The 14,816-nt window shown below is 40.0% G+C and overlaps 1 protein-coding gene across 2 annotated transcripts in view; it reads left to right on the forward strand.

Annotated features, from left to right (window-relative positions):
* Positions 1–14,816, forward strand: part of SCAPER (S-phase cyclin A associated protein in the ER) — a 135,062-nt gene that overhangs the window by 60,689 nt on the left and 59,557 nt on the right. For both annotated transcript variants that reach the window (XM_008641953.2, XM_008641954.2), the window contains exon 22: positions 7,429–7,555. In XM_008641953.2, coding sequence (XP_008640175.1) covers positions 7,429–7,555 — 127 coding nt within the window. The remainder of the gene's footprint in view (positions 1–7,428; positions 7,556–14,816) is intronic.

Genomic DNA, 14,816 nt, shown 5'->3' on the forward strand with positions numbered 1-14,816 from the left:
GGAAAGTGCATCCAGCCCAGGAGACTCCTAAGCCAAAAATGGGGAAACAAACAGATTGATTATGCAGGCCTGCCCTGTTCTTAGTGTTCCTGAGACATCCGTTCCCAGTGGGCAGATGGTATGTGTGCCTTAGTTGTAGCTTAGCTTAGGGAGTCTGTAGCATCAGTCAAGGGTCTGTGAGATTTCAAGAGCTGGATTCAAAAACCCTCATCCTAAAATTGCAACAACTTTGTAGATTGGGATATTTGTCTTCAGACTGAGCTAGTAACCTGTACCAGATCCTCTATATTTCGTGGCTGTTTCCATCACTCATAAATTGCTGAGGAATTGGCACTTTGCACAAGTTGCTGGTGGTTAAGCAGTTCAGATCCTTGCAGTTAGAGCTCCTTGGCTGTATGTACAACTAGCCTGTATGCAAGTATCTTTTACATAGGCTTTTCAATAGCTTGAAAACTGCTGCTGAATCTTAGATGTATTTTAAAATAATAAAAATCTATCACTGAGGTTTGACATAAGAAAATGACCCATCTCCAGCAGATGGCACACCTGCATAAACACATAAAAGAGTTGGCTTCGTTTCTTGGTAATCAGCACTTCAGTTTGCAAGATTAATTTCATGGTATATTAGGACTTTTAGATTTGTGGCTTCTATGTTTTGCTTTTCTTTGCTACTAGCAAATAAAAAATTAGGTTCTAGTCATCAGAAAGTAGAAATGTGTGCATTTGACTCTGAAGATATTAATAAGCTCTAGTGCCTCAGCATTAAATTCTGAGATCATCAGTGATGTAACTTGGTCAGTTCTGTCTCAATTGCAGCACAAGAGAAACTTAGATTTTTAATTTACTAAAAATGTTTTCAAATCTTTTGACTGATCCTGAATTTACTGATCTTGAGTTTTCATTTTTCTTTATGTAATTAATTGCTCTTTTGCTTTCAGGCAGAATCTTCTGTTCCATCTGCCTTTTTAGTTTCTTCCTTTATTGCCTCTGTTAGGGCTGTACCTTTTTAGATGTGAGCTAGTGTGATGGCCACTGTGTAGCTCACTTCCATCACAGATCTAGGAGGTCTCTTTTGCAGTCTTCATGTAGAAACCTAGAGACCTATCAGCTTCTTACATCTAAGTTTTTAAAACATAGTTTCAGATACCATAGTTACTGTTACTTCCAAAATTATGCAACTTTTTACCTACTATGAGGGCTTAAATATTTGTGAGCATCTTTGAAATCGAGAGGATAAAAATTCTAGCTCAAGTCTGAACTGGCTTTTTAAGAAGGAGTGTCTGTGAGTCAACCAGAAGCCCAGTTTATTAAAATGTGTTTACTTTACATAACACATACTACAAAATGGGAGAAGAATAGGAAAGTATTATCTCTTTCTGTAAGAGAAAGGGTGAGAGGGCAAGAAATTTTGAGGCAAGAGTTTTAGCCCAGACTGTATCTGTTTACATGGCACAACATAGTCTAAGTATAGAGAAAAATAGTAGGAAAACACAGAACTAAGTACAGTACTTAACCAAGACCAGTAGGAAGAGTCAGCATTAAGAAACAAACAATAGTAGGTCCGAAGCATTATTACCTTGAGAAGCTGTGCAAGCAGTCAGAGTATTGGCTCTTCAGCCAGAACACCGTGTGCCGCACAAGGATTCCGTGATTAACTGCTGCTGTACCTGGCTGAGGGAGCAAACTGCTGCCAGCTGGGAGTCTGCACAGCTCTCAGGAGATCTGTAGCGTTACTGAGAAAAGTCATGTCCCAGAAGGAAGGGGCTAAAACCCCAGAGAGCTAAATGCATTCTTTGGGCCAAAACAAATGCCAAGACTTCTTGTTTTTCCCAAAGGAAGGTTTGAAGTACTCAGATTGGAGTGGAAGTGTACCAATGAACAAAAGATATCTTTTGACTTAGAGGGCTGTGGAACTTAAAAATGGAGAAGTTCCTTTTTAAAGTCTCTTTAAAATGGGACACAATTGGTAGATTTATTTATTTGCTTAACAGAAGCAATGTCGTTTAGAGTTAAATAAATATATCTTTCTTTTATGCTTCCTTGCTTATGCCACATTTCTTTATCTACTCCTCTACCCCCAAACTGAGAGTGTCTTCATAAACAACCAGAACCATTTATGGAATGCAATTTCTTATCTGATTTTAGTTCTTAGTCATGTTGTCAGTTGTTACAGAAGAAAGACAGAACCCAGAATTAGTCTTTGGCAGGTAAAAAGCCTTTTTAGATCACCTCTAAGATTAGGCCACTTTAATATTATGAGACCACTGGTTTCCTGATGCAGCTGATAGACTGTTTCAGTGGTTCTTACTTAGTTTAAGGTTTGCAGATTTATAAAACCTTTTGCACTAAGGAAGCACTGATCCAAGTGCTTTCTAAGCTCTACACTGGTACTCACTAATAGCAATAAGCAGACAGGCTTTATCCTACTTTGATGGACACGGTGTGTATCCCCTTTTCAGTGTCACAGGAGATTCATGACTGGGATTGTAAATGGCTCTAAGTAGTTCTTTCTTAGAAATGACTCTTAAAAGATGGCTGGGACAGTTGGGGCTTTTTTAGTAGGTGTTAAAAAAAATTGTGCACATTAGGGAGTGGGGTGGGATAATTCAAAATACTGCCTTGTTTGGTAGGTATTTTGGTCTCTGAACTATTTTACGTGCTGAGAGGAACATTCACAGCAATGACGGTGGACATTGTCACCTGGAGCAGCCAGCTGTTGCTCCCTGCTTCTCTCCACTGTGCATTTGCTGGTTGGTCCCTGGTGGCATTTAGGTAATTTTGTAAATGCTAGTGGACTCTTGGTGGGTTTTTAGTATTAATTCATATTCTCTGGGAACTGCTCTGAGTAATTATTTAGTGTCCAATCTACTAGGATAACATGGCAAAACACGTGTCAGGTGTCCGTCCATTAGAGCATTCTCAGGTGTCCATCAGAGCACCTTTTTAAAAGGGAAGGAAAACATTTTCACGGAGTTAGAGGGTTATTTACATGTATTTAGTATCTTCTAATGCAGAGGCCATATATTTCAGTGTTAAATATCCAGATAGCAAAGTACAGTTGTCATCCTTCAATACAACAGGAAAACTAAAATGAAAGATTGCTGTGTGCCTGAAGGGAATTTAGCAGCTTTGCAGGGGGAAAAAGTTAACCTTTTGGTCTAATATTTTAGCCAGTCTCTCCTCCCATAACAAGAAATGGTTTTAATGCATTCGTTTTATTTACCTTTTTCTTTTAAACTGTAAAGGGATACTTCAGATAGTATGGGAATTGGAACCACTGTTATCCTGGAAACAGACTGCAGCATTAAAAAAGGTAGAAAATGAAATATTATTTCCTGTAAGAGTCTAGTACAGAGAAGACGGGAAAGCAATGTGAAGTTTGTTCTTTCAGAAGCCCAAAGCTAAATGTCTGTAACAATATAGTACTTTTTTTCTTTCATTATGATATATCAGTGTATTCACAGGATAAACTCACCTTGTAGGTTTTCCTGGTGTAGTAGGCTTAGAGTTCAGTCAGGCCAGTTATAAGATATTGTACTAAAATACTGATTACTGAGGAAGAAAACAGACAATCTCTGAAACTGGAAGTACTTGTACAAAATTGAATTTCCACATGTGGAAACTGTAGAAGATCCAGAGTGTAAATAAAATAAAATTCAGATAAACTTTAAAACAAGACAAATACCAGGTTTATGATTGGGCGGGCAGTGGATTTCCTCTTCAGAGAATGGCTAAAACATTCTCATGGGAATACAAATCAATATATTCAGAAAGTAATATTTCTAGGAATTCTTCATCGTGTTTCAGATTTCCGTTTGAAGCACTGCAGAAGGTGTATGAAGCTGCAGGTGGTTCTGTCTGGCAGTGTTTGGGGCTGTGTCCAGCTGTGGAATGGTGTTTCCATGGCACACCCTGCAGCGGCTGGAGGATGCCCCATGTGCCAGGACAACATGAATTGTAGTGCAGGGGTGGCACTGGGGCACAGGGAAGATGCAGGGGCTGGAGGCTGCTCTCGGGGGCTGGAGCACAGCTCTGTCTGGGGCAGGGCAGGAAGTGCCACAGCTGCTCTCAGTTCTCTCCGGCACGGGCAGCCTCGGGAAGAATCGGGGCTGTGTGTCCAGCTGGCACCTGGCCGCCCTCGCAGGAACGGCCGGGGGGAGAAACCACTCCTTCCATGAGGAACTGCCCAGCAGCCAGCACTCAGTGCAGTCACACCGATCCTTCTGTGGGGACATCAGTGTACAGCCAAGAAACTGGGTTAAATCTGGAAGTGCTGGATACATTGATGCTACTATTTGAAGGCTTTTTTTTCTGGAGATGAAATGTGGTGTATAAATATTAATGGCTTTTTTTCCTTTGGCCTATAAAATATATTAACCCTGCTAAAAAAATTTAGCCCGTCTTAAAAGAAAAACCTTTGATATGAATATCTCTTGTTTTCCCATTTGCAGTGCAGAAAGATCAGATACTGCATTTGTATTTGCTGAACGTACAATTTATTAGTTTACATTATGGTAATGTTCCAAGACCCATCAGTGCCTAATGTCCTTCTGATATTTCTTCTGCATTCTGAATTATCTGTTTGTGGGGAGTACTAAAACCTTAATAAATGAGATGTAAATAATTTTAGAGAAAAAGACGTTAACTTCCTCTTTTGTCCTGCACAGTAAAGTTTCAGTTATTTATCATTCCTTGTATGGCTTAGTAAGCATTGGAGGAGTGAAAATTGGGGGACAGAAGGAAGACTAATTGTCCTGAAATGTTTGGATTTGGACTCAATGGTATTTCCAGAGTCACTGGATCAGGTGTGGATGCCATGTCCTGGTAATCCCCAGTGCATACCAAGAGCATGCAAGGAGTCCAGTATGTGCAAAGAGTTCTCTCTTTCAAAATCCTTTCATAGCAATGGCAAATTCTACATCCAAGCACAAGTCCTGTTGCATAGATTTCTAGTCCTTTGAAATAGTCCAGAAATTATTCTTATTTCCCTGACACGGCCAAGAAGTCAGTATGAAGGATATTTAAATAATTTCTCCAAGGTTCAGTCGGTGGGAAGAGGCAGTTTTTATTTCCCTTCTCCTCCCCATGTGATCACTCAGCATCCATTAACTGTTTTTGGCAGAAGACTCACCCTGCAGTAGGATATGAGGATGTAAGAGGTAATTCTTTAACGTGGCAGAATTGGAAATTCCTCCTTCTTACTGTATGATGCTGAACACACACTGAGAAAGTTTGAATTTTGTTAAAAGTGTACAGACAGACTTTTAGAAGAAATGGAAAGCTGGAAGCTTTTCCTTGGGAGTTAGTGCTGTACAGCTTGTTTTTAAAGCGAGGACAGAAACTGAACGTGATGTTTAACTTACGGAGCATCTTAATAGACTGAAGAAAAAGACACTTCTGTTAGTTCTGTCAGCTGAAGGCTCAGTGTAATATGATTATGTTCTCGGAGTCATTGTGAGTAGTGTTTTGATAAACCGTACACATTTTGTATGCCAATGCCTGATGGAGATTAGGAAAGCGCCTTTCTTTAGCCTTTGTGGTTAATCCTGGTGGAATTCCATTCCTGTGATGTTAAATGAAGCAAATGGAAACCTGTCTTGCTGTCTTCTGTCAGATGAAGTTACAATGTAGTGTGGTGGGCTTTATATATGCTTTAATCATGGAATTTGAGTAGATATACCAAAGAAATAAAGTAATTTTTGCTTAATGTGCTAGGATATTGCCAAGGCAATAGCCATTCTAAATCCCATTCAGTGAGAATACTCTGTTTGTGGACTGCAGCAGTTCCACTTCTCATTGGTCCTGTGGTCTTTTGATTTACTATCCAAGTCCTGCAGTTATTTGGGCTTTGGCTTTTAATTTTGTTTCCCATTTTAACTTGTGGCTTACTGAGGTAGACAGAGGTTTCCTCCAACCTCATTTTCCACAGAGGAAATAGCAGTGCAAAAAAATCTCATCAGGATGTAATCTCCTTTTATTTTTCTTGTCACAGAAAAATCCTGGTTGTATATTAGTGGGTTCAACTGACCAGATGATAAAAAGTCTAAGACTCAAAATTCTACAAATCATTTTTATTTATATTTCAAAAATATATATGTATCTTCAGCATGTCTTGAAAGCTATTAATGAAGCTCCTATTTTTTTCAAGGAGAAGACACAGAGTGCCTGTTTTCTCTTGATTAAGTAGAAACTCGCTATTCTTCCCCAAATTAATATTCTGATATTGGGGATTTTTGGTTTTGGAGTTTTCTTGATGGTGTGACTGTTGTGGTACATTCTTCAGCCATTCCATCTCCTGTCTGACTTCTGGGACTTCTGTAATCCTTTCCAATCCTCTGTGGTCACTTTGTGAATGCCTTCTGGCCCTTTTACACTGATATCTCCTGTTTTATGATGAGCATTGTTCCCCTTCCCCTCTCTTTTCCTTCCTGTGGGCTTCTATTGTGTAGGCTTCCAGTCACAGCAATGTCTCCCACTCCTCTGCTGTTACCAGCTTTGTCCCACTTCAGTGCAAATTGCTCAGTAGATGAAACCAAAGGTCCACCAAGGCCTGAGCCTTGTGACCCAGAGCAGCGAGGAGGAGACACTGAGGCAGTGACAGCAAATCCATGGCAAGTATGGAATGACACTTTCTCTGACTTCTCTCAGTCTCCAGTTAAGGGACTCTGCCAGCACTTGTCTCCTCTGCCTTGCTGCTCCCACAGAGGTAGAAGTCTCCACCAGTCAAGGCACAGAAGGATAAACTCTGTGTTTTGAGTGCTGTATTTTAGACCTTGGGGTGAGAGAATTGTGCCCTGGCACTGTGTATTTCCCCTCACTGCCGAGCAGGAGAGCACAGGTGAATAGCCTAGATGCAGACGTATAAAACTGAAATGAAACCTAACCTGTGTGTGTCTACATCGCTCCCACCTCTGCATTTTGGCTTCATTTCTGACCCTCGTTAATAAAATGTCCTTTCTGAGGTAGGCTACAAAGCCATTGCTTTTCTCTTATTCAAATAACCCTGAAGAGCCATTTCTTTTATGATGCCTATAAGAAATCATCCAAGTGGTCCTGCTGTTCCATTTCCCTTACTCAAGTAGGGTGAAACCATTTGAAAATGAGGATGGCAAAAACTAGCAGGATAAGATGTGGCAGAGAAACAGGGAAAGAACAGAAGCAAATGTAGCTAATAAAGAAGCACCTTTCTGACTGTACTGTTCACACTATATCTGTGCTGTTTCCTTTAAAAAGTAGATAGTGAAGTGTCACAGACTCCAAGCTGACTGTATCTCCTGGGATGTTTAGCATCCTGTTCAGAATAGATGATAACATTTTGACATAGATTTTCATGATTCCTTCATTGTTAGCAGAGGTTCATTACAAAAATGTGAGTTAATAAGGGAGTTTTTGTTTTAACTACTCTTTGTTTTCTGTCTTCTATTGAAGGTTACAGCGATTAGCAAAAGACCTTCTCAAGCACCTCCAAATGCAGGATAGCTGTTCCTTGGGGAACAGCAAAGTTCCTGGTCTGGACAGGACTTTAGGAGAGATCTCTCGGATTCTGGAAAAAGAGGTATGGTAACTTATGATTGACTTATAAATTGTTTTGCCCTCAAGTCTCATCAGTTTGGATTTGGGAATGTTAAATATGAGATATTGAAGAATAAATGACCTCTGTGTAACAAGCAGTGTCTGCTATTACACTTTTCACTTTTTCCCCCTGTATTTTCATGAGGATTGTTTTTAGCTTGGGTCATTTCAGTCATCTAGTTTGTAGTGCTTACCCACAAACAGCTTTTACAATAAGGGGCCAAGCCAATTAGCAGAGAACAGAGGAAGGAATTGGATCCAGGTTTGCTGGAGCACCAATCTGTTGAGTTTTCCCAGAGTTCAACAAAGTCAGTGGGTCTTTGCTGGAGGAGGAAGGTATGATATGCGTGTATATGGGATATTTCTAGGTTTTTAAGTTTTTCAAACTGATACGATTGTAGAGCATGTTTTGCTTTATGTTAAATGTTGGATTTTTTTTATTGATAGCACTGTGTTTGCATCTTTTTTCCTATTTCCTCATGGTCAATCTGCTGCAACAATGTTTTGTGACTTGTAATGTGGTTTTTACTCCATTAGGACCACAGTATTTGAGTTTTCAGCTGGAGCATTATGTTCTGTTCTCTCTTTAACCACTAGAAAATAGTTCTCTTTCTTATCTGTAATCAAGACATAATGAAAATTAGTTCTGGAAGAAACCAAATCAATGAAATCTGAGGAGGGGGTTGCATCATTGTGGTTCAGGGCTGATGTTTGTGACAATGAGAGCTCTGCTTGGTGCTTTTCACAGCTTAGTCGGTGTGAAGAACACAGTTGTTAATGGCATATGCTTTTAAATACCGGAGGCTGCCTGGGATGCACAGGCTGCTCACGTGTGTTCCCTTGGTTCCTTGGAGCTAGCTGCTCATGAAGCTTAAGAGTGTGTTTGAAAGAGTTGTGCCATTTTCAAATTTTTCAGTGTTTCCATTAATTATAGAAAAATTCATTTTTTTATTGATTTCAAAATACAGAAATCATGTTGTTGCATGACTACTATGAAAAGATGAATCTGTTTTGAAAGTTATCTAAATAATTCTTGGAAACTCTTTGGAAAGTGGAGTTGTAGCCAGCCTTTTACTAGTAGTTATTTGCTGAGATTTTTTAAAATGAGATGTGAATTGCAGCTAAGTGTTACTCATTAATTGTTCACAGGGTTTTGCTGGTTGTTGAGTCTGCAGTGGGGAATTAAAAACTAAATTTGATAGTATGAATAGACATGTGTTATTTTGTTGTTGATTTGGGGTTTCACCCCCAAAACATTACTCAACCATGGGAGAAGTATTTTTATATCTGAGTGTCCTGATCAATAAGGTCAAGAAAGATTGATTTCAGGAGCTGTTGCTGTGTTTACAGCACAGATCATACACGGTCATTTGTAGAAGGGGATGGGAATTCTCTTGTTAACTCGGGAGTCGAGAAATCAGCAGACACATCTTACATGTCAATGGGCACTGAAAAGAGTCCTGGTGGTGTCAGTCATGGACTGAGAGGAGGAGACTGACACTGTTAATTGAATTTCCCTAGAGAGCATGAAAATATACCCTAATGTGGGGGGAGGAATGGGGGAGTGGGAACCACACAAGCTGTCAGTGTGTGTGAGCTGATAACATTGATTTACCCTTGCTAATGGCCTGGCTTGAATAAAGAATTGCCCTGAGGGAGGACAGGGTTCACTACAGTAGATCCTTGCCACTTACTAGAAATTCTTCTTACTCAAAAGAAGTCCTGCAAAACTATTACACAATACAGTTGATCCAAAACGCCTCTTTCCATTCATACTGTGAAACATTGGATTTTTCTTTTGTTAATGGTTTACACTGCCTGAAAAATTTATGTATACGGGCACACCAGGGGAAAAAAAAGATTGGTTTTACAAATCATGAAATAAATTGCTGAGCTGGTGTTGGTAACAGTAAATAAGAAAAATATATACCATTAAATTTCTCAACAGAAGGAAGGGTTATTCAGCTCATTAGAAATTCCATGACTGTGCTAAAACAGCGTGAAAGGGTGGGGTGTAATATTTATGCAAACTTGAATCGAAAAAAAGCCACACACAAAAGATTTGCAGCCTTTTGTCTCAATGGGATTTGCCTCCAGGTACAATCAAATCACACTAACTATTTCTGTTTGGACTTAACCTTCATCTGATGTGTTCCACAGTACTGAAAAAGGCTTTTTCTCACTTCTGAACCTCTTTCACAGTGTGAGAACATTCTAGGGTGTTGCATGCCTGCATGATTATTGTGGTCACACTTGCTCTTGTTTCAGCCTTCCTGCTCTGCTGGACACAAAAACATTCTGCACGTGGGGCCGAGTGATTCCACCAATACAGCAAGGAAGTGCTTGTTTAATGCAAACTGAAAGGTTTATATATCCTCTAGATACTCAGATTTGAGAAATCTCTTTCAGGCAGAGATACATCTTAACCACCGTGTATTTTGGAGTCCTGTCTGTTTATTGCAGCACCCTACCTGCTCCTCATTCACTGCTGCTTGTTCCCCATGCAAAGTCTATAGCTTTCACTTTGAATCCAACGCATATTTTGGGTGCTAACAAATGAAAGAGATGTTGCTTTGCTTTGCCTTGCTTCAGGTGGTTGTTAGAACTCCAGACACTTCTCGATATGCCCATAGTGGCTTGGGTGAAGCTCTACATAAAGTAGGAGCTTTGTGTCCGATGCTGGAGAAGGATTTGCGAAGAACAAGCAACTTGAAGCACCGGTTTTGAGGATCTGACTTGGAGTGTGGCCATGAGCTGCATGAAACATGTGGTTCACGTGTCTTTAAACTAAATATGCATAAGAGGTACTCTAAAGTCATAAACCACCATGTGGTTGCAGTTTTAAACGGGCTTGTGCTCCTCAGGTCATGTGTTGGTAGCAGGCAAGGAGCACAAATCCCGATGTTGTGTACGCATGGTGTGCTGTCCCCCAGGTGTGTCCAACAGGTACTGCTGCTGCTTTGGGTGTGCTCTTGATTACTGGAAGGCAGTCCTTGGGTTTGTGCATCTCATCCTTTCTGGCAGAAATCCTGGAAGGAAGCTGTATTCACTTTCACCTCTGCTTTGTTTAAAAGTACATTAAGAAAACAAACACACACACAGAGCCACAACAGCAGGATGCATGCAAGTGTTACCAGAAAGCCCTGGCCTGAGGTTGGCAGATGTCATATGGGACTCTTCAAGCTCTTAATAAGATCTGATAACCCTCAGTTTAAGATCTCCTATGAATGGGCCTTTGATGCTAAAAGAAAAACTCGTGTAACCTCTTACAGAAGGCAGAGCTGATGTTTGAAGTGGCAGCACTAGAGCACTTTTCCTGCCACGATTTTCTTGATTTTATGCATGTTCATTCCTTGATGGACTAATTTTGCACATCCGTCACCAAGGGCAGCTCTGTGTTTCAGATGTGCAAGGAATCCCAAATTAACTGCTCAAGTCTGCCTTGAGCACTCACACAGAAATGTCCTGTAATAGGAAACTCTTAGGAACTAGGATATTGAGATCTGTATGTCCCATTAGTGTGACTGCAGCTACAGTTTTAACTTGCTTATGCTTATATCATCTATTTCCCTATTATGTAAAGAGGTGAGATTTACTGATAAAAACTTGCTGATTAAAAAAATCTACTGATTAAAAAATGTCTGCTGCGTAGACATTAGACCCTAAGCTGACTGAAGTACATACATTTCTGAGGTTGTGACCCTAACCTGGGTCAGAGGTTGCTGCCTCTTGGATGGTCACCCTTACACTTGCTGACAGAACATCCCTTCCCTAAAGTTCTTCCTAAAATTTTTTTATAGGGGGTTGGGTTTGCCTTCAGGTTTTAGTATTCCTACTTTTAAATGTTAGAAGTGTTCTGTGTGGTTTTGGATAGGTCTGTGCTGGGCAGGGTTGGCAGACGCTTATTCTGAGGAAGGTGCAGGATGCTGCCCTCGTAAGGATGGTGGCAGCAGCTGAGGGCAGTGGCCTTTTCACCTGGCTCAGCTGCAGCTAAAACACTGCAGTTAAATCACTCCAGTTAAATTTGTACAACACTTACATGTGATGTCCAGACAAGCCCTTAATGTGTCTCTTGTCCATCTGGCTTGGAATATGGCACAGAGATTCAGTAGGATTCTGAGGGAACTTCATGATTTTTGGAATTTTAGGGTGACAATTAATCTGCTTAACTGGAATTACTTTTATATGATGCTTCTTACTGATCACTAGTTTGAAAAAGATCTCTGCCACAACACAAGTGATAAGGTTTCTTTAACTAAGTGGTTTGACTGAATGTCTTACAGCTCTGCTCCTGGAGAGAGGGCTGCAGCAGCAGGAGCAGGATACAGGTTTGATCCATGGCCCAGTTCAAACAGTACACCTGAAGCTCCCATATCCTCACAAGGCACAAAGTCCTAACAAGATTTCACTGCTTCTGTTCATAAAACTTAGTATGATTTTGTATGGGTTTGAGGATAGCTGTGTCCCTGATCTCCTTCATGCTCTCTAGGTGCTCTAAAAATCTCAGTAAATAATAGTGAGTGCAAAATAAATTGTTGAAGTGTGGAATTAAAATGGAACCAGAAAATAAAAGAGAAGGCTTTTAATAAATTGGGCCACAGTGCTTATAGTTACTTACCAGCTCTCTTCATGCAAATCTAGAAGTAGCTGCCTTTCAATAGGCTAAGTTTCAGTGTGGTTATTTACATTACTAATTCAGAATAATACCCTTACTGGAAACAGATTTCAGGGGGAAAATACACTTCCGTAGAGAAGGTATCATTTTGTAACTGAAAAATGTGTGAATATGAGCTAGTAATTGACTGCAGTGGTTTAATCCGTTTTCTAAAGAAAAGGGTCTCAACGCTCATGATCTCTAAAACATGCTCTCTCAGTGACCATTAATGGTTTGTTTTGTGTCAGGCAATGTTTTTGGGTTTGGGATTTTTAGAGAGATTTTTCAGCCTCCTGTTTGAGCAGTGTGATGTCAGTTATTTACATTTCAGTAAAATGTTTGTCGTAGCTTTCAAATACATGGGGACTGTAGACAGACAGTGTTTATCCCATTGTAAAGACTGTCAGAAATGGCTGGCTCTAACAACACACTCAGGCCCTGTATTTATGTTTTATTCTCTAAACTGTCAGGCCCATTGGGGATGGTGACCATAGCCAGGGTGAAGAGGGACAACCCCCCCCAATAATACAAACTCTTCATCATCAGAAACAGAAACAATAAAATTAAAAACTTTTGAAGAACTAATATATGGAACAAAAGCAGTGTAAATGGAACATGTGTAAGCTTTTGTACTGTTCATTGTACCTTTCTTCAAATATCTCTACAGAGATTGAAAGTTGCCCTGTGTATGTGTATATAAATATATATATGATATATATATATATATACAGACAAAATAGACTTTAGAAGCAAATACTCTGTTATAAAGACTCAGTATTGTTGCTTAAAGTATATTTAGGAATACAGTGAGAATTGTGATTCCCAGACTCTTGCACATGTAATTTTGGTGCTGCAGATATTTGCACCCAAGTAACTGTGTGTTCTTAGTGTAGCAGAGTGGTGTGGCCATCAAAAGGAGAACTGCCAGCTTATCTGTCACTATCTTATGTAAGTCAAAAAAAGCATCCTAGGGCATTATGTATGACAAAGAGTGAAAATTACTGTTGTAGTGAATTTACCTGAATCATGAAGCAGTGGCTTTACCCACATTGTCTGTGTTTTGTGATCTTACCGGGTCTCCACTAGAGGACACCACTGGCAGAAACAACCACTGTCCTTTGAGTTCTTACAAGTAATAAATCTATTTAGAAGTAGAATTTCTTTCTGACAACAGGTTCAGACACCAATGTGCTTGGAAATTACACAAGTCTTTCTCCTACTAAGCTACTTACAGCAGCCTGTCTCCTGGTGTGGGTGCATAGGGACTTACCTGGATAATCACTGTGTATCCTGACAAGACTTACATGTGCAATCACACAGAGAATTCTGCAGAAAAAGTAGAAGTACACATATGCACAGTATTAATTTAAAAAGGAAGTAGCCACATGCCCACAGTTCAAGGGGTATATTGATGAGCCAGGGTTGTTGGTGCTATCACCACTTGGCAGGGGTTTCTGAGCACGTCGGGGTGTCCATCTGCAGCACTGGAACAGCTCTGCAGCTGGGCTGCAGTGCAGCACTAGCAGGGCACCAGCAACAGGGCTGAGCTCTGCCACAGCTGGCAAGGCACATCCATAGCTGGGGATGAAACCAACTGGAAAGGCTCCCGAGCCTGCTCCCTTTCCACCTCCCCCTTGTGACACCTCAGTGGGACCCTGCGGAGCTCTTGCTACCGTCATGGTGCAACCTCTGCAGTTCTCTTACATGATGTGTGTCTTCTGGCTCTTGGCCAGGTGAGCATTTTCATGCACAGTGCACTGGTTTACACCAAAAAGCCGTCTTTTATATCAGGCAGTGGGCATTTCCCAGCCAAAGTTTTAAAAAACAAAATAAACACTCACATACCACCTTAACTGTGCTTTCATCCTTATGGGTTTTGTTCTCTGTGAAAGTAATTGCTACTCTTACTTGTTATAATGAGAAATTAAAACTTTAAGGTTCATTTTAGCTAAACATGTGATGTATTTCTACGCAAATAGTGGATTCATATTTTAATCCATCCATTAATTTTTCAACTCGGGATACTCCTGCAGTAGCCAGTTCCAAACCTACAGTGATGCCACATGAGGGGAAGTCATTAATCAAATGTACAGCTGAATTATAACAGTTTAAAAACAATTTAAAGTTCAAAATCCAAACTTTAGGATGGGTATTGAATTACAAGACATAAAAATAAGTTTTAAAACTTAAAAATAATTTTTTTTAAAAAGTAAAAAACTAGTAAGTTTTTTTCTTTAACTAAAAAATAAGTTTTACCAGCTAAAACTAGAATTCAGACCCTTGGAACTTTGTATATTGCCGCTGAAAATCTAATAATTTTGCCAACACAGAAAGTAACAAAAGGAGTTCTGTATTTATGCTTCCTTTGTTGCAAATGTCAAGTACAGAACCTGAATCAGAGCATGAGCTCTAGAAAGGGTAAAGCAGATATAATTGGTGGAAAAGATGAGATGTAAGTAACCCTCCTCAAAATTAATTCACTTCCTTAAAGCCTATAACAGTGAGAATTAGAGAGTTTTAGTGTATAGGTGGTCAGCACTGAGTGCCAGTGATGCACGGTGCCACTAAAACACAGCTTGAAGAAGGTTCA

This window comes from Corvus brachyrhynchos, unplaced genomic scaffold (assembly GCF_000691975.1).
Source record: "Corvus brachyrhynchos isolate BGI_N302 unplaced genomic scaffold, ASM69197v1 scaffold309, whole genome shotgun sequence".
NCBI classification, from domain to species: Eukaryota; Metazoa; Chordata; class Aves; order Passeriformes; family Corvidae; genus Corvus; species Corvus brachyrhynchos.